A 25844-nucleotide genomic window follows, 5' to 3' on the forward strand; every position below is an offset into this window, starting at 1 on the left:
AAATGTGCATGTTTTCTAGAGCAGCAAAAAAAAAAAAAAAAAAAAAACTTGTAAAATTAATGCGACAAAAAAGGGCAATGCAACACAAAATGGATCAAATCTTTAAGAGCAACGAAAGAGTTGAGGAGGCTTATTTATCATATTCAGTTTTATTTGCTCTAATGGGGAGTTTCAGAACATTTTAGCTGTCAATGTGCACTTTGGACTTAAATTTGTTCGTTTATGTTAGGCTACTTATTTATTTCCTTATGATTTAAAAAAAAAGTCGATGTTTGCGTGATCTTCAAAATATCTCAAAATATTTCTCTCTGCATTTGTACTTATTTTTCTGAATGTATGGTACTTATATCTTCGTTATTAAAAAAATAAACAAAAAGTGAATGTTTACATTAACTTCAATTTCAATATACATCCTATGTTCTTAAGTAGTTTAAATTGAGATTTGGCATTTAGTATGCGAGGAAATGAGTGAAAATAAAAATTAGGAGATGGAGGTTGCGGTTATTGCTGTTTTTGTTAACTTTTTTTTGCAAATCATTGAAAAAAAACTTTTTAATGAAAATCAGTTTTTGTATGTGTTATAGAAATAACTGTGCAAAACAGTTTTCTTTGCATTTCAGTAGTTTAAGAGGTTTGACCCCCCACACACACACACACAAAAATGAAAGAAAGAAAAAAACTCAATAAATGAATACAATTTCTGGCTCCGTGGCGACCTTCACATCGGGGAGTTCCAGCAAGAAATTCTAGCCACTTTCACCCCTGGTTATAGGTCATCCTACAAGTAAAACAGTAAAACGTCGCCTTTTTTTACGCTCAGTACATATGTTACGTTATATGAAAGGAAAAAAAAAAGTTTTTTTCATGTACGGGACATGTTTTAAAACCTCGCAGATAACTACATCACCAAAATGCGGAAATGAAGCAAATCAGTACAGCCCAGTGGGTCCGTCCACGGGATACAATTTTTGACAGGGGTAACTACATTGGCATGACACCGGCGGTCGTACCATAGTCAATGGATGCCGATCTTGGCGAAAAGTACAGCTGTCCTAAGCAGCCTGATTTAGAATTCCCCTCAATATGATGGAAAATTAAAAAAAAACGCTCATTTTCAATTTAGTATTATAAGTATGATTGTAAGTTACTTGTATTGCTGACACTGCGTTTTGGGGTCATCAATATGTTGTGCCCCCCCGCCCCAAAAGTCAAACTCCGCCTCTGGTTCTATGTACTCAATGTATTTGGTCGTCGGTCTTCCGACTTCAAAATGCTGCACATTTCATCAAACACTGGTCAAATATCCCATAAAACAAAGTGTCCAGATGTTATGGAGGCTTTCGTCTACAAAAAATAAAAATAATATTGCAGACAGCAAGTGTGAATGACGGCAGTCCAAGGGAAGAGAAGAGAGCGTGGCAGTTCGACGGAGCACGTGAACGCGAATGCGCGCTCCCGATAATAACCCGCTGACGCTTTCATCCGGGAACTACCGCGAACTCGCTCTTCAACATGGCGGCGTCAGGTGAGGTTTATGTGGGTGAACCGATAGGGTCGGTTGGGCTAGAATTCAGCCCGTTTTAAAGCCGAATATCTCAGCACATCGCGTTTGGTAGTTGTAAGTAACTCCTCGCTCACTTCCTCGTCGTCCTCTGGTGCAGGAAAATGGGCCGATTGCTATTTTTAAGATGGTACATGCGAAACCGTTGAAGGAGGGTAACTGCACGAAGCAACGACTCGCTTCATTTGAACATTCTCACCACATGTCATTTGTATTTGTTGATGCAACAAGTCGAATTTGTCTGGTGTTTAGTTGATACGCCTTAGTTAAAGTTGCATTGCGTAGACTTGGTCGCTATGTGACGTGTTAGCAAACTGCTAGCTAAAGCTCGGAGCACACCAGACAGCAACGGGCGCAGGCGCGTTTAATGGAGGAGGGGTTGGGCCGATCAGCCCGGGCTATCCGAGGACTTTCCCCACGTGTACGTCCGCGCTCCCTAGTGTATGTGCGTGATTAAACCCGGTCGGCTGTAGTGCTCTATCTCGCATCCCAAACACATCCGTGGTGGCCTTTCATCGTCGGGGCGGCCGCAGTCTTTCCGGTCAAAGTTATTACGACGATTGCGCACTGGAACCGCGGCGCTGCGACTTGCGCTAGGCCGTAAAAGCCAGCCAACTCAGCAGCGGTACACTCCCGTCAGCGCGCGTTGTGCTGACTAAGCTGCGGTAGCATCCTAAGTAGTCAACCTTATGAATGGAGTGTGTTTTTTGACATCTGTTTGACTGCCACGTGCTGCCCTTGACTGGCTCTTCTTTCACTGATTCATAATAATTAGCAAGAAAGTACAGTGGTCAGTGGTACCTCTACATACGAAGTTAATTCGTTCAAGGACCTTGTTTGTAAATCGAAACGGTCGTATGTCGAGCAGGGTTTCCTATAGACCCCACTCACCAACGTCACACAATCACGTGTCGCTTTATCCGGCTACCATATTGTCCGTCATTGTTTATCCGTATTCTCAATGGTTTCAATTTGTCGTGCAATTCATGGAAGCCCCGGTGCTTTCAGACGCTGTAAACTCATTGGATGCGTTGCATAAAAGGCGTTATGTGGAAAAGCTTCAGTCTATCCATTCGCCAGATCCATATTTGATGCCTAAATCGATATTTTTCGACCCGCTGTCTCTGCCTGACATCTGCTACCCTGATATCTACAACTATCTTGTCCACAGAAACTCAGCCTATTCCCACGAAACTTTGAAAAACTTTAAGAGCAGCACTCTAAGCAACATTACCCCGTGTGACCCTATACTTCCAATTTTTTAAAATGGCGACAATCAATTTAAAAAAAAAAAAGTTGACTAGGATGGCCAACGCTTCAAGGATAGGTGGTTATTGGACTATTTCTTCAATAAAATACGCAACAACTGTGTCTGCCTCATTTGCAAAGAGACAGTCGCTGTTTTCAAAGAGTTCGATGTGACGCGATAATGATATTACCGAACAAGACACACTGACATGTACGACAACATTACAGGGAAGATATGCAGCGAGAAATTTTTAGCCACTTGACGCTAGTTTACTTTCACAGCAGCAGTATTTCGCAAGAGCCCGAGTGTTGAAAGAGAACGCCACAAAGACGAGATTGTTGAAATTATGAATTAAAAAAAAAAAATTGTAAAGCAAATTTGACACACAGAAGGGCTTGCTAAAATTTGTTTAAATATATTGTTCTATGTAAATCAGCCAAGGTAGCTCCCCGCATTTTTACCACACCAAATCTGGCCCCCTTTGCAAAAGGTTTGGACACACCTGTTTAACTTCTTTCACTTGGTACCAGCTAAATATTATTAAAAAAATAATGATGGTGGAAGAAATAAGCATCCTGAATTTGAAACTGTATGTTGTCGGCAATTAGCCTCTCATTGCTCTTAATTGTGGTTGTCAGCCCCAAACCCTCTAAATATATATTAAATGCATCTTACCAGATATAAAATGATTACTTTATAATCTGTAGTGATCGTTTGGTGCCCAGTTTTCTCATCGAATTGCAGCAGTCCATCTCGCTCTCCTCTCCGGGTCTCTCGGAATACGGTAGAACTTCGTCTTTCCGTCTATCTTCTCTGTTACTGCAACCAACCACCACACACGCCTTCACCATTTTGATTATTAATGTTAACGAGCAGAAAAACACGCCATTATAGGAGGAATTTACGTAGCGGTAATGCGTAAACACGAAGACCTGACGGACAATATGGCGCGGATGCGTGGTTGTGAGGTCATGTGAGTGGGGTCTATAGCAGGGGTTCCCAACCTATTCCACTAAGGCACACTGTGGGTGCAGGATTTCATTCTTACCAAACAAGATGACAACACTTTTTCCCCAATCTGGTGTTTTACAAGTGCAATCAGTTGATTGCAGTCAGGTGTGGCTTGTTTTAGCAGAAGCCTCATTGGTTCAACTGTCTCTGCTGGATCGGCTGGAACAAAAACCAGGACCCACAGTGTGCCTTGAGGACTGGGTTGAAAACCCCTGGTCTATAGACCCCAATCACCAACGTCACACAATCACGTGATCGCTGTATTGTGTCGCCATTGTCCGTCATTGTGTTTCCGTATTGTCAATGATCGTAGTTTCTAAAGGTGGATTCACTTGCAAATTATGGAAGCCCCGGTGCTTTCAGACGCTGTAGACTCATTGGATGAGTTGCATAAAAGCCGTTATTTGTCACCAGATCCATATTTGATGCCCAAACCGATGTCTCCTTCTGTCCTGAGACCACAAAATTTCCAATCATACTCCAGTTTATGTCACGATGAGGAGTCGGGTACCTAAAATCGGCACCGGCCCGAATATAAACCGACATTTGGTCCGCTGAGCGTCACCGTTGTCACGATGGTAAAATGAAACGTGATCGATAACGGGCTGGAATGTGCCGTAAAATAGCTGCCCCGCGTAAATTGTCCCTCCTGACGGGAGCGCTTACTTATAACGCTTTATTGAGGGGAAAACATCAAATGTTTTCATTGACGTATTACAATAATGGATTTACGACCGTAAGACCAGTTTTAAATAATTAAATTACACAAAATATTAGTACTGTATTTTAGTAACAAATCGTGGACTGGGCCACATAACCATCTTTGAACAGAAATGTATTAGTCTACAGGTTTTCACGACCATATCCTAATGACAATCACACAGGTATGACATTTATTAGTTCAAGCAGAGTAAAATAATACATATTCACGGTACAAGAAAGTCGTTTCCGTGTGGGCGCCCTCGTCAGGGAGGACATTTCACACAGGGCGGCTATTTTTTGGCACAACACCTGTTGTTGCGCTCACCTTCTTGCTGCGCAACTGTGGCGACGAGCTTCGTAGTCTCCGTCTGATGATGTCTGCGATCGTGTTGGCATCATATTGATGTTTTCGCCGCTGTCTGACGGCTGTCGACACAAACGCATCATGGACCGAGATAAACAAACCGTGCTGCTTTAGAGATTTGCCCTTTTAACAATGGCCACACAGTAACTACTAAAATGACCGTTTATCTTCTCTGTTACTGCAACCAACCGCCGCACATGCCTTCACCATTTTGATTAATCAATGTTAACGATTGTCAGGAAGGTTTTTGGGTTCATTTACTAGGCGGTGATTCCTTAGACAAGCAGAAAAACACGTAGTAATAGGAGGAATGTACGTAGCGGTAATATGTAAACACGATGAGCTGGCGGACAATATGGCGGCACCAGTCAGGGGGGTAGAGTTGTGACGTCACGTGATTGGGGCCTATAGGAATACAGTGGTACCTCGACATACCATCGCTTCGACACACGATCTTTTTCGACATCCGACGTAAAATTTGACTCGCCATTTGTTTCTACATTCGGCGGAATGCTCGAAATTTGATGATTTATGACAGCGTCGCAGTTTCATCGTTTTCCCGCAAGACGAACACACGGCGGATTTTCTTGTGAAATCAACATGGGTTCCAAGTAGTACTGCAACTATTAATCGATTAACTCGAGTATTCGATTAGAAAAAGATTTGAATTAAATTTTGCTGCTTCGAGTATTCGTTTAAGTAAAGTGGCGTTGTAATGGTTTATTTTGAAAGTGTTTGCATTCAGTTTTACTGATTTGGGTGGATACACTGCCTCCTAGTCTGCCTCATTTCACATGGCTGAATCCAGCTGCTCAATGTGAAGACCAACATAAGCCAAGTTTTTGTTTGAGCTAATGTTTTTTTAATGCATTCGTTATTTAGTTTATAGACATATTTAGCTGATTTTTCTGATGGAATTTGTGTCTGAACCATTAAGAGCATTGAGGGGGGAAAAATGTTAGCATTTTAATAGCATTTAAGCTAGCGTACTTTTGCTATCTATGTTAGCCAAACGTTCTTTTGTTGTACATAGATCCTAATTTATTTATTTTTTTAATTTAATACCGTTTGAGCCTCAGCTGAGGTATTTTAATTTTTCATGTTCCTTATCCGATTACTCGATTATTTGGACTAACTAGTTCATCGATTAATCGACTACTAAAATAATCGATAGGTGCAGCCCTAGTTCCAAGAGTGTTAAAACAGGTGGTGAAAAAAGAGAAAAGGTGAGGCTTTCCAATGGAAAAATATGAGCGTTGGGTGCGCGTCCTTGAACTGCTTGACAATAATTTTCTGACCTCCGTTTGTCAGTCTTCATAAGTAAAGGTGACAACCATTCCCAAAGAGATCCTCAGGTTTTTATTCATTTTAACCAGAACTTTTGCAAAAAAACAAACAAAAAAACGCCAACAGACCGCAACAATAGGATGTTAAAAGTTAAAGGGATACTAGCTCAACTGCACACTCTCACTTTGCCATCACCCCAGCGGTGCGTTCCGGTACACGACACAAAATACGACTGCCAAATTAGACCTCAATTTGTTACATTATTACAGGTGTTGTTGTTATTCCGATTTTTATTCATAATGTATTTGTTTTGCTGTTTGTAATTGCTATTTGCAATAGTAACAACAGTATTTATTAAGGATTTAGTGGAGCTTTTTGGGCTGCGGAACGAATTAATGGAATTATAATGTATTCTTATGGGAAAATCCTGCTCGACATACAACCATTTCGACTTACAAACAAGGTCCTGGAACGAATTAACTGGAACGAATTAACTTCGTATGTGGAGGTACCACTGTAGTTTATAATTCAATTAATTTGTTCCACAGCCCAAAAAACCTACACTAAATCCTTAAAAAATACCGCCTCTATTACAAATGGAAATTACACATGGTAAAACAAATAAATGATAAATATTAAGAATACAGTGGTACCTCTACATACGATCACTTTGACACACGATCTTTTTGACATCCGACGTAAAATGTATTCGCCATTTGTTTCTACGTCCGAAGACATGCTCGAAATTCGACAATTTTTGACAGCGCCGCAGTATCTTTGTTTTGCCGAAAGACGGATACATGGCTGATTTTCTTGTGAGAGAAATCAACACTGGATCTTAAAAGGTTAGTGCAGGTGGAGGAAAAAAGAAAGAAAAGGTGATGTTTACCATTGAAATGAAGATATAAATGATAGCAAAATATAAGCATGGTGTGTGCATCCATGAACTGGGTTGACAATAGGGCTGTAGAATGTCGATCTCTGCCGGCGGTGCTCTTTCGTCCGCCAGTCTTTTGTTTCTGCATCCCATGACATGCTCGTACTAAAAATACAATTTATGACAGCGCCGCAGTTTTTGTTTTATTGCAAGACGGACGCACAGCGGATTTTCTTGTGAGATAAATCAACACGGGTTCCAAGAAGGTTAGTGCAGGTGGTGAAATAAAGGAAAAAAGGTGACGCTTACCATTGAAATGAAGAATGAATTGGTAGAAAAATTTGAGCGTAGTGTGCGCATCCGTGAACTGGCTCGACAATACGGCCGCAGAATGTCTACGATCTCGCAGTCCTCCTCCGACCTCCGTTCGCCAGTCTTTACAAGTTAAGGTGACAGTTCTTATTGTGGTAACATCCTCAAAGAAATCACCAGCTTCGTCAGGTTTCTAATCATTTATTCCATCAACTTGTGCAACACAATGCCAGCATCAAAACAGCCCCGATGTGCGTTCAGGTACTGCAAAAAAAAGTCTGTCACATTAGCCCACGATTCGTTACATTATTACAGGTATTATTATTACTATTATTCATAATTTGTTTTGCTCTTTGTAATTGCTATTTGCAATAGTAACAGCAGTATTAAGGATTTAGTGTAGGTTTTTTGGAATGTGGAAAGAATTAATGGAATTATAATGTATTCTTATGGGGAAATCCTGCTCGACATACGACCATTTCGACTTACAAACAAGGTCCTGGGACAAATTAAGTTTGTATGTAGAGGTACCACTGTACCTGGAATAATCTAATAAGTTGGGTTCTAATGTGGCGGATGTGTTTTGCGTGGTATACCTGAATGCACCGCGTAGCTGAGTGTAAGAGGTGCATTAGTTTTAACATTCACTTTTCATGTTCTCTTCAGCTCCGATGGACAGTAGCCGTGTTGTGTTGCACAAGTTCTGAAATAAATGATTAAAAACCTGAGGAAGCTGGTGATTTCTTTGGCGATGTTACCATAATAATAATAATTGTCACCTTAACTAACGAAGACCGGTGAACGGAGTTCTGAGGAGGAGCGTCGAGATCGTAGACATTCTACGGCCGTATTGTCAAGCCAGTTCACGGATGTGAACACCACTTTCATATTTTTGTATAATTTCCATATTTATTTCAATGGTAAGCGTCACTGTTTTTACTTTTTTCAGCACCTGCGCTAACATTCTAGGAATCCATGTTACTTTCTCGCACAAGGAAATCTGCTGTGCGTCCGTCTTGCATGAAAACAAACTGTGGCGCTGTCATAAATCGTCGTATTTCGAACATGTTGGATATAGAAACAAATAGTCAAATTTTACTTCGGATGTCGATTAGATCGTGTGTCAAAGTGATCAAATGTCGAGGTAGTACTGTAATTGCATAACCGTTTATGTACCGCTACAGTCATATTTTTGTAGATGGTTGAATTACGAATATTTACACATTAAGTAGGAAGTGGAAACAGGTGGTCGGCCACGAATGCAAACAGACGTCAATTGGCAAATAGTATGTTAACAGTTAAATATGAAGAATGCTGGAATCCACAATAGAGCTTGCAGTCAGCCTTTTGTTGATAAAATACATTGGGTCCTCCTTACAGACTTCTTTGCCATTCAGATAATTTTTTGAAGTGTTCTTCATTACTATGACTCAGGTGGATGTCCACTCTAAATTCATTTTGTGAATTATACATACAGTGGTACCTCTACATACGAAGTTAATTAGTTCCAGGACCTTGTAAGTCCAAATGGTGAAACGCCGAGCAGGATTTTCCTATAAGAATGCATAATAAATCCATTCATTTGTTCCACAACCCTTAATATTGCCGGTACTATTACAAATGGCAATTACATATAGCAAAAGAAATAAATCATAAATATCGGAATAATTATATAATTTCCTGTAGTAATGGAGCAAATCGGGTTCTAATGTTGCGGTTGTATGTTGCGTGCTGTACCTGAAAGCACCTCGTGGCTGATGTGGCTGAGTGAGAAAGGTGCGGTAGAGATTTTACTTTCTCTTTTAATGTTCTGTTGCTGTTGGCGTTCACGGCAGCGGACATTAGACCTGTTGGTTTGCACAAGTTCTGAAATAAATGATTAAACACCTGACGAATATAGTGATTTCTTTGGCGATGTTACCACAATAATAATTGTCACCTTATAAAGACTATTCTCAGCCGTATTGTCGAGCCGGTTCACTGATGCGCACACTGCGCTCATATTTTTCTATCATTTCATTCTTCATTTTAATGGGAAGCGTCACCTTTTTCCTTTCACCACCTGAACTAACCTTCTTGGAACCGTGTTGATTTTTTATATGTATCGGATCGGTATCTGCAAAACATATCTTGAAAAAGTCTGTTCGTAAACAAAATAAAAATCAGCATCGGGACATCCCTAATAATAGGTGCATTTCTTAATTAATCCCATGTGGAATTTCACAGCAGCAGAATTAACATATGCAGGCACATTAATCATCCCAAAACAAGATATTATGTCGCTCATGCAGTCACAGTCAAACGTAACCAAGATTATAGAGTTTTAAGTGAAACTGTCGTTTTCGTCACGGCATGCCAAGTAAATGTGCAAACTGTGTTTTTTTTTTTCCTTTAGCTAAGAAGAAGAATAAGAAGGGGAAGACCCTAACTCTGACAGACTTCTTGGCGGACGAAAGCGGAGGCAGTGGCCCGCCACCCAGCTACCCCGTCAAAACCACTAGCTGGGCTGATGAAACGGACGACTTGGATGGAGATGGTGAGCTCACGTTCTTTTTAGGGCTGTCAAAATTATCGCGTTAACGGGCGGTAATTAATTTTTTAAAATTAATCACGTTAAAATATTTGACGCAATTAACGCACATGCCCCGCTCAAACAGATTAAAATGACAGCACAGTGCAATGCCAACTTTTTACTTGTGTTTTTTGGAGTTTCGTCGCCCTCTGCTGGCCCTTGGGTGCGAGTGATTTTATGGGCTTAAGCACCCATGAGCATTGTGTAATTATTGACATCAACAATGGCGGACTACTAGTTTATTTTTTGATTGAAAATTTTACAAATTTTATTAAAACGAAAACATGAAGAGGGGTTTTAATATAAAATTTCTGTAACTTGTACTAACATTTATCTTTTAAGAACTACAAGTCTATCTATGGATCACTTTAACAGAATGGAGGGGAGAGCACGAGAGAGCGTAATTAAAGACGCCATGATTTTAACGAGTAATTACCGGGTTTTGGATCCAAAAATTCCATGTAGCATGTATCACCGAGTGTCTAGACACAGCTGTGAATGGCCACAGCGGAATTTTTGGGGGATTTTATGGGTGAAACATGGTAATATAACAAGGGTCACGATGCAGAAATCGCAGACATCAAGGAGTGGTCGAGATTTTCTTTTTCATATTTTACTCTTTTAAATGTTTTTTTTTTATTCTTTTCAATTTTTCTTTGTTTGGATCGGTTATTTATCATCTAACATATTGGGAAATGCGACACCACCAAAAAAAAATACAATTAAGCGATAGCTATGAGGTAGATATCCGTGACTTATTGACACACCATTTTTTTCATTGTGACATAATTTTTTTTTAAAGTTTAGAATATGCGACTGAATAATTTTTTAAAGTCATTTTTTTTTTTTTTTTTTTAACTAAATATTAGACATCAATTAATGATTCTAAGCTAAAAACGAGAAATTTTGAAACCTAAATAAAATTGCCTTCTTTTTATGGCTCGGTTGAAACAAAAGTGGTTGCGCGATGTCCGTAAATGGGGGTTTCCAGGGTAAAACGGACCTATTAAAAATAGTTTGGGGTTTTAATGCGGCATGAATCATGAATGTTTTGGCTTAAAATAAAGCAGTTTATTTTAAAGAGGAGTGCAAGAGCAGAAACAGCTTTTTCAGTCGTTTGTGTTTCCCGCCATATATATTAAATTTTGACATTAGTCTGATTTAATTTTCCTCTTTTCAACTTTTCAGTGTCAACTTCATGGCACACAGATGAGGATTCATTCCGGGCCCCGCCTATCGACCGATCCATCCTGCCCACAGCACCCCGTTCGGCTCGTGAGCCCAATATTGATCGGTCTCGACTGCCTCGCAGCCCGCCATACACTGCCTTTCTCGGCAACCTTCCCTATGATGTCACTGAAGAGTCGATCAAAGACTTCTTTCGCGGCTTGGCAGTATGTATTAAATGTTCACGCCATCAGAGCTGGCAATATGCCTGCAGTTGTGAAATAGTTGCATGTAATATTGGTGAGAATTGCAAGCTTATTTTTTCCTGATGCTGACCCTAATGTTTAATATTGGAGCCTGGTTCTTTCATTTTTTCAGATCAGTGCAGTGCGTCTCCCTCGTGAACCCAGCAACCATGAGAGGTTGAAGGGTTTCGGCTATGCTGAGTTTGATGATGTGGAGTCTCTCCTAAGTGCGTTAAGTCTCAATGAGGAGGTGAGGCAATGCACAATGTAGTAGAGTTTTTACGTTCTCTGCACCAATTCTGCAACACACATAACATACAGTAGCATTTCTATTTTTTAAATTTATTTCTGCCAATCTGTTCATACCTTTAGAACCTGGGAAACCGAAGGATCCGTGTGGATATAGCAGACCAGTCGAATGATAAAGGTAAGACGCAATTTTTTCAAGTGTGTTGCTAGGGCTTGGTGGTATTGCTGAAAGTTGACGATTTATTATGAGGTAAAAAAAAAAATATATAAACTTCTTAACTGATACTGTTAATGTGTGTGAAGCGCATACATTTCAGCTAGTAAGCAAGCCGAGACGAATGTTTCAATCTCAGTCTAACTAGGGCTGGTCAATATGGGCAAAAAGTCATATCCTCATATATTTAGGTTTATTATCGATATACAATGTATATATATTTACATATATATCTCCTGGTAATTTCATTGCAAAGGGAGAGAAAATCTTAAGTCTGTTAAAGCCAAATCTGACATGCCACAAGTACCGTAATTTCCCGAATATAACGCACTTTTTTCCCCCAAAATCAACTTGTTAAATCATGGTGCGCATTATAAATGGGTAAATGGATGAAGACAGAAATATATATATATTTTATATACACCGATTTAAAAAAAAAAAAAAAAAAATTATTGACACGGCCACGTTTTGTTGAAGAAACGTATGCGGCGATCCATTGCCGACCATTACGGTACGTGACGTCACTATTTTGTTTTGGTAATACTTCACTCTGATTGGCCGAATGATTTCGTCTGTGTTAAATTCTGCTTTTTTTACTCTTCATAAAGAACAGAATTTAGTTTCTTGAACTCATTTGAGTCAACGTTTATTGCAGCTCCGCAACTTGGACCATAATAAACGTAACAATACAGACTTTCTGTGTGTGTCCGTCAACTATATCTGTCCCTCGGGAAACTCAAACCCGAATCACAATAGTTATTATTGTTACTGTCTTGTCGACAGCGATGAGCTCTCTCGGATTTCCGACTTACGTTCTCACTTTCATTTTACCCTATCAATCCATGGAAGAAACATTTATTCATCATGATGAAACGAGCAAGTTATACAGCAGCTTTTAAAAGAAAAATCACATCTGTTTTGTTTTCTCCTAGATTCTGGTAAGTTGGAGTAGTTGTCAAATCATATTATTACCGTAAATATTGTCAGTTTATGGTAGTGTTTTAAACTACCGATATGCTATGCTTGTGCTGTGTTTCACTAGTCAGTAAAATGACATTTCTGTATCTGTGCACGAGCTCTGTTTTCTTGTATTCAATTTATTGGTGCAAAAAGTAGGGTGCGCGTTATAAACGGGTACAATAATTTTCCCTAGATTTTACAAGTAAATTTGGGGTGCGCATTATACACGGGTGCGCCTTATATTCGGGAAATTACGGTAATACTCTTGATGTATTTGAAGCGCATACATTTCAGGTAGTAGGTAAGCAGAGACGAATATTTCAATCTCGATCTAACTAGGGCTGATCGATATGGGCAAAAAGTCATATCCTCATGTATTTAGGCTTATTATCGATATACAATATACATATAATGTGTGTGTGTATATTAGGGCTGTCAAACGATTATAATTTTTAATCCAGTTAATTACAGCTTAAAAATTAATTCATCGTAATTAATAGCAATTCAAACCATCTATAAAATATGCCATATTTTTCTGTACATTATTGTTGGAATAGAAAGATAAGACACAAGACGGATATATAGATTCAACATACGGTACATAAGTACTGTATTTGTTTATTATAACAATAAATCAACAAGATGGCATTAACATTATTAACGTTCTCTTAAAGCGATCCATGGATAGAAAGACTTGTAGTTCTTAAAAGATAAGTGTTAGTACAACTTATAGAAATTTTATATTAAAACCCCTCTTAATGTTTTCGTCTTATTAAAATTAGTAAAAATTTTCAATAAAAAAATAAACTAGTAGCTCGCCATTGTTGATGTGAATTACACCATGCTCACTCATTGCACTAACCCATAAAATCAGTTGGACCCAGGCGCCAGCAGAGGGTGCCAAACACCAAAAAACAAGTAACAAGCGGACATTACGCTGTACTGTCATTTTAATCTGTTTGAGCGGGGCATGTGCATTAATTGCATCAAATATTTTAACGTGATTAATTTTTAAAAATTATTTACCGCCCGTTAACGCGATATTTTTGACAGCCCTAATATATATAATGGGTTTTCCCATTGGCAGAGTATCAAATACTTGTTCTCCCCACTGTATATATATCCTGGTAATTTCATTGCAAAGGGAGAGAAAATCTTAAGTCTGTTAAAGCCAAATCTGACATGCCACAAGAAATTTTATTCAAACAGGCTATTGCAGTGTACTGAGGCAAATTCAAATAAATACAAATGTTTATAATTTTCTTCCCCTAGTTCATGAAACACTTGTTCAAATACTTAAATGTAAACATAAATACTGTATAACAACTGGAGTACCTTATTTGAAATTAAAGTCTAATACCATCTCACATTTAAGAAATATATTTAAAGAATTTTTATATCGCTACTTTTTCATCGCCCATCCCTAAGTCTAAAAGTCCAGTCATTAACACACACCTGTGCACAACACTGAATACAATCTTTGCTAAAGTAACACTGCGCTCACGTCTACATTTTCATATAATTTGTGCAAAAAAAGAAAAAAAAACATACCCACTAAGAGTGCTCCTTTTAAAGGTCTCACCTTCACTGACTCAGGGTTTATGCGGTTCATTAAAAAGCATTAAAAGTCATTAAATGGATTTAGTCAAAATTCAGGCCTTAAAAAGCATTAAACTAAATGTTCGAGGCATTAAATATTATGTAAAGTTAAAACTTAAAAAAATTTTTTTTGCATAATTTGTCTAAATCTAATTTTGCTTATGTGTGTGTGAGTGTGGGCACAGAGGTGATGTCAGAGAGAGACATTTTTGAGAAAAAAAAATAAACTGAGTGTTTCGCCATTAACTTCTTCTTATGGCTGGCGCACAAAGATGGGGAAATGCACATTTCAACACACTCATTGAAATAAATCAATCAAATTTATTAATATAGCCCTCTCATTTTGTTGGATGAGTTTGTGTGAAAGTATGAGTGTTTACGCTTCTCAGTTTTTGCTTCGAAAGAATTACCTTATCTTAAACCTAGGAATCGCTCATATGTCCCGGTAGATACACTGGTTGCTAATTTTAGAGCTGAAGGTAATACCCATCGATGGGGCTGTTAGTGTTCCACTCTTAGCTCTGCTACATGCATTCATGCATGGCCTTCCTGAGCCTTGTGTTCTCACCAAACAAGCTGCTGTTATGTTTAAATTACATTTGAATTTTCATACATTGAAAATATCCATTGTTTACCACTTAGTTTCACACACACAGACTATCTGTAGTTGGGCATGGGCATTAAATGAGACTTGATAATACCTATAGAAACCCTGTGACTGTGCAAATATACAGTAGATATAAATTGTAAACATTAAATTGATATACAACTTGAAACGTTTTGATAGTAAATAAGAGGAATCTACTAGAGGTTTTGCATCATATTCTTCACTATGTTTGGTGAAACATTTTACAAATCTTCGTTGCCATTGTAACGACGCCATCTTACGCTGGGCATTAGAAAAGCACACTCTTTGTACCATTTCAAGAGTGGTTAGTGCACTCTACTACCAACTGGTGGCAGTGATGATTTGTAAATGTCGACCAATGTATCGGCCAATGGCGGATGTCTAGCCAATATTATAGTTTAGGTTCACTGTTTGGAAAATGATGTTTTATTCAAACGATATATTGGCCTTTCAATTAGATTTTTGGACTATAAGCCGCCACCAACCAAATTTGACACAACGACATTTGTTCATAGATAAGGCGGCCAGCCTATAAAATGCAAATGTCCTCACATACTATGGGATATTTACAGTAGTGTTGCAAAGACTAATCGATTAACTCGAGTATTCGATTAGGGAAAAAAAATATTCTAATTAAATTTTACTGCCTCGAGTATTCGTTTAATTAAAGTGGCGTTGTAATGGTTTGTTGTGAAAGTGTTTTCATTTAGTTTATTGATTTGGGTGGATACACTGTCCTCTAGTCTGCCTCATTTCACATGGCTGAATCCAGCTGCTCCCTGTTAAGACCAACATAAGCTAAGTTTTTGTTTGAGATGTTTTTTTTAATGCATTCGTAATTTAGTTTAAAGGTATATTTAGCCGTTTCTTGTGGGAATGTGTTTGAACTATTTGTAAAGAGCATTGTAAAAAAACATTGGCATTTTATAGCATTTAAACTAGAGAACTTTTGCTATGTAAGTTAGCCAATTGTTCTTTTGTTGTACGTATATCCTCATTTATTTGTTTTTATACTGTTTCAGGCTCAGATCAGATATTTTAATTTTTTATGTTCCTTATCCGATTACTTGATTATTCGAACTAAGTAGTTCATCAATTAATCGACTTCTAAAATAATCGATTGCTGCAGCCCTAATTTACAGCAAAAGATAGTTAGTGGTAACACTTTATTTGACAGTGGCATCATAAGACAGTCATAAGACCATCATAATGATGACAGTTTCATGAGCATTAATGATTGCTTATGACAGAAGTCATTTCGTCTTATCTGGCAGGTTATCTCAACTTTGAATGGATGTAAAAGATCCGAGCTGGACATAAATGGAGTTAGTGACAAAATTTGCCTGATGACACTTAATGATATCTGTCATAAGCATTCATTAATGCTGTGTCATATCATTATTGTGATAGTCTTAGGATAGTCTTATGACGCCGCAGTGTTACCTATTACCCAAATAAATTAACAAATAAGCCGCAATGAGGTGGCAAAAAAGTAGCGGCTTATAGTCCGAAAATTACAGTATTTTTTATTTTTGGGGGGGGGCTGATATATAGCCTATATAATAGGATAACTATTATGTTTACTGCTTGAGTGATGATGATTGGCTGATTTTTTAATCAAGATTTGCACCACCTAGTGGCCGCTGTTACAAACGGAAGTAGCAGAATGAAAATTTCTTTGAATATGTGCGTTTATGGGAGTGTTTCACTTGCCTTTCATAATCAATGTGCTATATCTGCATCAAACTTTAAAGAAATTCAATATCAGTCGACCTCTAATGATTTGCTGCCAAAATGGTTTCGAACTCTGTGTAGGCTCGACCAACAGTAAACTGACACCTGTTGGCAATAGTAATATTGTTAGTGCTTCTGTTTACAATACAGGTGAACACCTATGCACATGACCTTCACCGTGCATGACGCACATTGTCATTACTGCGCATTTGCATTATAAACAGACGAGTGCCGTTTCAAACAGCAGGCTGGAGAGAGGGCAGTTTTGAGAGAACAAAGCATAAAGAAATAAATGTTGCCGATTAAATGTCAATAATCAAATCTACTAAAGTGATCTTTAGCCCTAGTGCCATTATGGGTTTGGCATCTCTGGATATTTACAATACATGTGTCTTTCTACTTAGAGAGAGACAGTGGAATGATGGGAGGCAGAGACCGAGGTGGGAGAATGGCGGACATGGGCCCTGACAAGACTGACAGTGACTGGAGGGCTCGGCCCAGTGGAGACATTGACGATGGACCACCCAGGAGGGATGATGCCTTTGGAGAGAGTAGGTCACGTTTAAGGATTACTGTAGGAATCATTCGAGCTGGATTTTCAGAGGCAGCATTTTCGGACATTTAGCTTTGTGTCTCAAAAATGCAAACAAGCAAAAGATGGTTGAATGTTTTTGTACTGTTGTTATAGTGTTTAATTGCAGCCACAGACACATTCCTGCATGTACTAATACAGTAGTATCATAGACTTCATAATATATTGACATGACACGGTGCGCAGGGCCGATCCGTAAACTTCAATATTTTCAAAACCACAGCTGCTACCGACCTAAAACCAAAACAGGCACCTACCTTAGCCATATATGAGTCTCCGTGGGCAGCGGCATAAAAAAAAAAAAAAAATCAGTTGTTCCGTTATAAAATTCCGATTATTTTTTATATAAGTATAACAAAACTTAAAAGGCTATAAAATTCTCAGATTTTCCACTAGATGCACAAAAATCGCCAAATGGAGAGATAATCACCTATATTTTTAGGATCAATAGCAATAATGACCATATAAGTTTTTGAAGAAAATAGCAACTTTTTTTTTTATTGCAATGTTACATAAAAAAACGACACAACAACAAAACGATTCTTTATAGATATGGACATAAAACAGTCTTGATTCTTGGTTAAAAGGGAAAAAAAATGTGCAATTAGCGTTTGTTTTATGTAAATATGTAGTAGTACAATGCTAGTCTGTTAGTAAATGTAGCTAGCGGCCGCCTGACGTAAACAGAGCTTTTCTGGATAAAATGACTGTAAATAAATGCTTAAATCCCCGAACTCTTCATATATATGGACTTAAAACGGTTTCGATTCTTGGTTAAAAGCCATAATCAAAAAAATATATATATTATTTTTCATAAATATCTCGACTTACAATGTTAATCTGTTAGTGAACGTGGCTAGCGGCCGCCCGACGTAAACTGAGCTTTTTTGGTGAAAATTCTTGTGAATCAATGCTTAAATCCCAGAATTCTTTATAGAGATGGATGTAAAATTGTCTCGATTCTTGGTTAAAAGCAAAAAAAAATGTGCAGTTAGCGTTTATTTTATGTAAATATGGCGAACTATGATGCAGTAGCAGCTAATTTCTCCCATTGTTTTATTTTTTTCCACAACGTTTAAAAATGCATGCATGGTACAAAAAATGTAATAATTACCTTGGAAATCCGGCTGAAATCCAGCTTGGGCTCGCTAGATGTGCTGTCTGCGACCGACTCCTCCTATATGAGGCAGACTTTGGTCCAGCCCCTTACGGTAAGGCGTGACACAGAGAATGACGAAGTGTCAGGTCAATAGATTTTGAGGTCTATGGTAGTATTTCCCCAGAAGTGGAAAATGTATCACCCCAAATTGAAATTAGTGACAAAAAGGGACTACTAAAATTTCCCACACACCAAAAACTATGGATTCCAGTAGTGAAGAAGTCGCAGAGATCAACAAATGTTTTAGCTAGAAAACTATATGCATCAAAAATGTCTTCTAGGATCCCGGGATCGCTATGAGTCGGATCGTTTCCGAGATGGTCCACGACGGGACTACGATAGCGGAAGAGACCGCTACCGAGACCGTTACGATGACAGAGACCGACGAGATTACGATAGAGGAGGTGAGTCGGCCAGCTTTGTTGGTGACTGAATGGATGCTGTTGGATAGCTGTAACTGTTTAATACACGGCCACAAACCTTAACAATAAAAAGCCTGAGTTATGCTTCTGCGTTGTGGTGACGGCGAAGTGACTACGGCGTCAATGAGCAGTCGATAGTTCTGCGGTGAGGGAACGCGTTGCTCTGTATTTCACCGCCAAGCCATTTGAGGGGTCTGGCGTTTTGTTTGTATGGTTTTGGAGCATGCTCGTTGACTTCCTCTTGACTAGTTTTACCGAGAAAAAATGAACAATGCAAGATGGAACGCTTGAATGTGGATCTTCACCTCATCAACATTGAATAAATGTTGTTCATACAAATGTTGAGGCGCAGGCGACACAGAAGACTGTTTTGAGGCTGTCTGTCTGACTTTTGATGCCGCATAGTTCTAGCCTCGGGTGGAAACCAGCTAGCTGTGGCGGCTAGCTTCAAACTGGCGTCGAGCACTGCGTCCAGCGTTTTGTCCGAGGTCTGCAAAGCCCTCCAGCCCGATTTGTTTGCCATGTCCTAAAACCAGCCAGTGGGAAGCCATAGCAGATTTCTGGCATCTATGGAACTTCCCAAATTGCGTTGGAAGCTTTGATGTTAACGCTATCAGCACTAGAGGCGTGCGAAATTTCCGATTCTTAGATTATTTGCAATTCGGCCGTGGAAGATTCGAGAACGATTCACGAATATCCAAATACCGATTATTGAATTATACCAGGTAAAGCGGAAGTAAAACACAGTCAGCACGGTCTTTGGGACGCAATGAGGAACGGACCGAGAGTAAATATCATGTTCAACTCATGCCGCTAGATAAAAAAAAAAAAATCATACCTGACTGCGGCCGACAGCCGCTGCAAACAACGCCCAGTTGCTAGTTGCTACAAACATACGGCTACAGTAGATATCATATATATGTAGAACTAGATGCAAAATGACAGACGACGTCGGTGTTACGGCCCAAGTACACCAGCTGCATGATCGTTGCGGTTCCGGTCCGGTTCAGTGTTGACTGCGTGCCACGCAGTACGTCAAAAACAGGCAAATCATACCGGCTGCGCACGGCTGCGGTCCGCCAACTCCGTCCCCTCGTGAGCTCTCGCGTGATCCCGCGCGATAATGTGGCATTTAAAACAACGACAAACACACGGAGTCTGTACTCATCAGAGAAGCAGAGAGAGAGCACATTTTTTTCCTTGCATATTGATATTGTAACGTTTGCTCAGCGGAAGTTTGGCCGCGAAAACAACACACGAGCTTCAATGCCTTTTTCCTCTTTTTCTTTATTAACTTCCTGCCACCTCACCAATGACAAAAACAACAACTATATACACTGACGCTATCTAGTCCACCAATCGGAGCGTCGCGCTGGTGCACCAGCACACCAATGACAGCCCCGCGTTGGTGCATAAATTAACCACCGATGAAAGCCCCGGCGACGCTACAATATTTTAGCTGTGTCTGTCTCTTAATTCCAGATTGACTGCATCATGTTGAGATCAGGGCTCCGTGTGTGGGGGGAAGGGGGGCTATTATGCCCTTGGTTGTGTCGGTGGGTTTATAGCTTTGTGCACATTTAAAATTTATGGCACATAACATCTCATAGAGCTGTTATAAACAACTGTTAAATAATCTGTAATATTTATAAAATGGATAGCGAATTCTATACTACACGAACTAAAAAACGGCATACTTGGAATTGGTGTCTCAACACTGCAGATTCCTGTGCCCAGCGCAAACTGTTGTTTTTTCTATGAAGAGTCAAGTGAAATGTAGGAAAGAAAGAAAAACGTCTTGAATAGACCACCAAGTCGAAACTTGTGGGTGTCTTTTTTCTCTTTCGTACTTTTCCCCCTCGACTCTGCATACAAACCGACATTGTGTGTGCGCCGGGCACGAGAATTTCTGCAGTGGAACCACTTCCAGATACGCTGCTTTTTTTTTTTTTCCCGCTCAAAGTTGTCTGCACGCCGTGTGTTTAATATCATTGCCAAAAAAACACACATAATAGGACACCTTGCAGCTTCGCTTTTAATGCTGTCCTTATAATAACGATCTGCTGCATCGTATATCACTTTGGGACTTTCCACCTCCATGATGAAGCGCTCATCATTCATCTTCGCTCGTGTTTAAACCGTGATTAGGCACCTGGGCTTTTGACGTCAGGCCCAGCTCCGCCCATTTTGTCGGATGCGTGTCCGGCAAAAATAGAAAATAGCCTATACCATCCGGCGGGCCGCATGCCTCATGGTGGTTCGCAGTCAATCCGGAGCACTGGCGCGGCCGGTATACGTTGAACAATAGAATATAATGGGAACGGATTGGCTCCGGCGCTATTTTTTACCGGAGTCGGACCGGAACCGCAACGATCATGCATCTGGTTTACTTGGGCCTTTAAACATGTATTATTGAACAGAGATGCGAAATGACACTTTCCGGCATAAGTAAACAGCCGCCATCTTAAAGCAGTAGACCTCTCTAGAAGGCTCTGTTGTAGCGAACCTAATCTAAAATACTCCTAAATCGGCAGAATCTTGTCTTGAATCTATCTTTAAATGATGAAATACCGTAATTTCCCGAATATAACGCGCACTTTTTTTTCCCCAAAATCAACTTGTAAACTCATGGTGCGCATTATAAACGGGTACATGGATGGAGACAGAAATATATATGTATTATATATATATATATATAAACCGATTTTTTTTCATTGACACGGCCACGTTGTGTTGAAGAAACGTATGCGGCGACCCGTTGCCGACCATTACGGTACGTGACGTCACCATTTTGTTTCGGTAATACTTCACACTAATCGGCCGAATGATTTCGTCTGTGTTAAATTCTGCTTTTTTCACTCTTCATAAAGCACAGAATTTAGTTTCTTGAACTCATTTGAGTCAACGTTTATTGCAGCTCCACAATTCGGAGGATAACAAATGTAAGGACACACACTTCCTCTGTCCGTCAACTATATCGGTCCCTCGGGAAACTCAAACCCAAATAACAATAGTTCAGTAGTTTTACCGTATCAATCCATGGAAGAAACATTTATTCATCATGAGGAAACGAGCAATTTATACAGCAGCCTTTAAAAGAAAAGTCACATCCGTTTTGTTTTCTCCTAGATTCTGGTAAGTTGGAGAAGTTGTCAAATCATATTATTACCGTAAATATTGTCAGTTTACGGTAATGTTTTGAACTACCAATGTGCTATGCTTGTGCTGTGTTTCACCAGTCAGTAAAATGACATCTCTGTATCTGTACACGAGCTCTGTTTTCTTGTATACTTCTATTTATTGGTGCTAAAATTAGGGTGCGCGTTATAAACGGGTACAATAAGTTTCCCCAAATTTTACAAGTAAATTTGGGGTGCGCATTATACACGGGTGCGCCTTATATTCGGGAAATTACGGTAGTTTTAAAACTTTGACCAAAGTAGACATGTGCAAATGTAAATGTGGACAAAACATTTTTTTTAAAAAAAAGGGAGGGGGGGTGCATCAATAATCGTTTTATAATCGAATCAGAGCCTCTGAATCGTAATCATAATCGAATCGTTAGGTGTCCAAAGATTCCCAGCTCTAATCAGCACCGAGGCACTCTCAGTGATGTATCGTGTGTGAACTGTCTGTTGTTAAAAAACTAAACATCAAAACAACTCTTTTGACACCAAACCTGTGCTTTATTCTTCATATACTTAAAGTGTGACACGTAAATAAGTCAGACTCACGGCAAAAATATGTACACAATAAATGATGAAGTACATCAACCAAAAATACGACATAAAGTGATAAAAAGCTGGCAGTTTTTGGCCAACTGGTTCACCGCTTCGTGTGGCCACTCTATTCCGGACACACACATACTTGTCTTGGTGGTTCTTCCATTTTTTTTTATTCAATCGCTGGTTGACCTCCAGCCCCGTATTTTCAGCAATCTCCTCCCACGAATTGCTTGCCATTTGGCAATCTTCATAATGTCTTGACGAGACATTGCAGAGGTTGTCGTACTTGCTCTTCGTTGAGACTCGTCAGCTTGGTCCATTTTTCCATGTGTAGAAAAATCATGTTTGACAATGGCAGTGATTTCTCACTGAACCGGAAACAACAGTCTAAGCAGACCAATCACAGTCCATTTCCACTACGTCACACACGTTGACACGACGCGAAGTCAGAAAATTTCAAAGGCGCAAGAGGCGACGGTCGTAAATCGGGTCTTCCTTGACGGCGCAGGTCTGACGCGGAAGCATAACTCGGCCTTAAAGAATTCAGGTGCAAAGGTAATGAACAATAACAGCTGTCCAAGTGCCTGCAAGTGATACATTTTCTCTATGCTTTTTAGGTTATGACTCTCGTGGTGGTGGTGGAGGCCGTCGCGCCTTTGGCAGCAGCTTCCGTCGCGATTATGATGACGGTCGAGGTAGCAATGACCGGTATGGCGATCGAGATCGTTACGGGGACAGAGATCGTTACAATGACGACCGATACGAAAGACGGGATGAGAGGCGTGAAGAAAGAGGTCAGTGCAGTTCTGAGAATTTATTGGTTGTTAGGGTTTCAGAAAATTAGTGCTTCACTTTAACCTAATTATTCCCAATACAGCTCCTCAGCAGAGGCCTAAGTTGAATTTAAAGCCTCGCAGCGTGCCCAAGGATGAAGAAGGTAGCGGCGGCAGCGGCGGAGGAACTTCTCCAGCTGCCGCACAGACCTCTAGCAGCAGGGCCTCCTCTATCTTTGGTGCCGCCAAACCCGTTGACACGGCAGCCAGGGAACGGGAGGTAGAGGAGAGGCTAAAAAAACAGGAGGAGAGGCTCCAGAGGCAGATGGAAGAAGACAAGAGCCGGGGCCCTGACAGAAAGATACGAGACAAGTGTGTGGTTTTCCTTGCTTAGAAGCGGTTGTAATTATGGTATTCTGCAACTGAAATGAATGCACTGTTTTTAGATAAAGCCAACAGTATATTCTTAGACATTTTGGTTATTTTTTTACATTCAGAGACCCAAGCTGGCGAAATGAGGAAAGTCACACCGAGCGATCTCGTACAGGAAGTGAGTCCTCCCAGCAAGGAAGTGGGTCTGGTAGAGGTAAGTTTGATGTGTTATTTTCCACACAGATTGACGTCGTTATATTTTTGCGTTTTTTTTTTTTGTTTGTTTCTTAGTGTGTGCCTCACCCGTTATAGAACATACAAGATTGATTCCAGTACAAAAACTGGACAAGCCCAGTTCAAACAGCACAATTTAGCTTCCCATTGTTTCGTCCACCAGGGTCACGGTGTCGAGACGGTGAGCGTTCCGGGGAGAATGAGGTTTTCAGTGGGAGGGAAGACGAGTCCTCGTCCCCTGCATCCGCCGCACCGCCTCCCCCCACCAAGGAGCCACTGAAGGTGATGCCTGCACCTCCCCCTAAGGAGAACGCTTGGGCAAAGAGAAGTGCAGCCAGCGCCAGCTCTGCTGAATCCGATGGCCGCTCCCCAGTATCCCCTGTTGGTTCAGCTCCTCCCAAGTTCAGGTGAGGGTACAATTTCCAATCCTGTCAAGTATAGATGGCACGTAATACTTGATTTTTCTTTTTAGCTCATCGAATTCTGCAGATGAACGAGGATCTGGAAAGGGTAAGGCTCACAGGTGCACATGGGGACACAGTGGGGGATTTCCGCGAACTTTGGTCCTAGTAACTCTTGAAATTTTAAAGCATTGTGATTAGCAAAACAATACTGTGATAGGAATAAAATAGGAAATACTATAATTCATAAATGCTTTATCAATGTTATTTTAGTGAAAGTTGAGATCATTTTCACAGGAGATAAAATAGTTATACCTGAAAACAAAAGTGGTGAAAATTGGAGGGGCGAAAATGTACAAGCTGGATTCCCAAAAAGTAGGGACCCTACTAATTACGGATGTCCCGATTGCTTATTTTTGCGTCCGAGTCACCCGATTTTGGGAATCTGCCGATTTCAAGTCCTGATCCGATACGGAGTCTTTATTTGAACAAAAGTTCTAAACATGTTACAGTACTATACGTACTATTAACAGTACTTGTGCTGTTTCCGGGAGGGTTGCAGAGTATAAAACGTATATATTTTAGTTCCTTTCTTTTCTTTTCCTTTTTACTTTTTAGCCCTTAAAAAAAAAAAAAAGATATTTAATTTAAAAAAAAATGTTTTGGTTTTTATTTCAAAATCAAAAAACGATCCTTTTTACTTGATTTTAGAGCTGAAACGAATACTCAAGTAACTCGAGTTTAAAAACTGATCCGAGTAATTTTATTCACCTCGAGTAATCGTTTATTTTGACAGCTCTAAGCATCACGTTTTGCTCGGACTACTTTTAATGCGGCACAACGCGCTGATGTCATGTACGTAGAGGAAGAATTAAAAAAAAAAAAAAAAACTTATTGCAGCCGACAGCCGCTACAAATGACGCCGACGTTGCTAAATACTAGCCCGCACGATGCTACGTTGGTAGCAGGTAGCGTCTGATGCGTCTCATAGAGATCACATGTATGTTGAACTAGATGCGAAATGACAGACTTGGCCGCGTCTGGGCAGCGTTAGTAAACAGCCGCCATCTTAAAGCAGTAGTGCGCTAAGCGCTTATAAAGAGCGCTAAGCGCTAATAAGATTAACGTTACTGTCACTAGCTCACGTAACGTTAGCCCTGCGGAGGGCTAGGTTTCTATTCATTATGACCACTGTCGATGCGTGGCTAACGTGTCTTACACACAGGCTTTAACATAACATAGCGTTGTGGAGTGATGAGGGTGTAAAATAAAAACTTAATAATGCTAACTGTTACTTTTAGCTCAGTAGTCATTGCTGGATAAAACACCAAGTAGCACTGGTCCCTAATGTGCTCCAATACAGCCTGTATCATACATTTATTTTGAACACTGCAAAAACTCAAAATCCTATCAGGACTTACAGTTTAGACTAACT

At 39.9% G+C, this 25844-nt stretch overlaps 1 protein-coding gene across 4 annotated transcripts in view; it reads left to right on the top strand.

Moving 5' to 3' along the window:
- The first annotated feature begins 1361 nt into the window (after window positions 1–1361).
- The window catches only part of eif4ba (eukaryotic translation initiation factor 4Ba), a 30165-nt gene continuing 5682 nt past the window's right edge, over window positions 1362–25844 (top strand). For all 4 annotated transcript variants that reach the window (XR_009064313.1, XM_057844907.1, XM_057844908.1 and 1 more), the window contains exons 1-12: window positions 1362–1525; window positions 9759–9899; window positions 11124–11329; window positions 11481–11597; window positions 11720–11774; window positions 17136–17282; window positions 18764–18886; window positions 23247–23423; window positions 23507–23774; window positions 23900–23988; window positions 24172–24415; window positions 24481–24518. Coding sequence is in view for 3 of the 4 variants with exons in the window: in XM_057844907.1 (XP_057700890.1) it covers window positions 1513–1525; window positions 9759–9899; window positions 11124–11329; window positions 11481–11597; window positions 11720–11774; window positions 17136–17282; window positions 18764–18886; window positions 23247–23423; window positions 23507–23774; window positions 23900–23988; window positions 24172–24415; window positions 24481–24518 (1618 nt within the window). In the remaining variant the exon portion in view is untranslated. The remainder of the gene's footprint in view (window positions 1526–9758; window positions 9900–11123; window positions 11330–11480; window positions 11598–11719; window positions 11775–17135; window positions 17283–18763; window positions 18887–23246; window positions 23424–23506; window positions 23775–23899; window positions 23989–24171; window positions 24416–24480; window positions 24519–25844) is intronic.

This window comes from Corythoichthys intestinalis, chromosome 9 (genome assembly GCF_030265065.1).
Source record: "Corythoichthys intestinalis isolate RoL2023-P3 chromosome 9, ASM3026506v1, whole genome shotgun sequence".
Taxonomy (NCBI): domain Eukaryota; kingdom Metazoa; phylum Chordata; class Actinopteri; order Syngnathiformes; family Syngnathidae; genus Corythoichthys; species Corythoichthys intestinalis.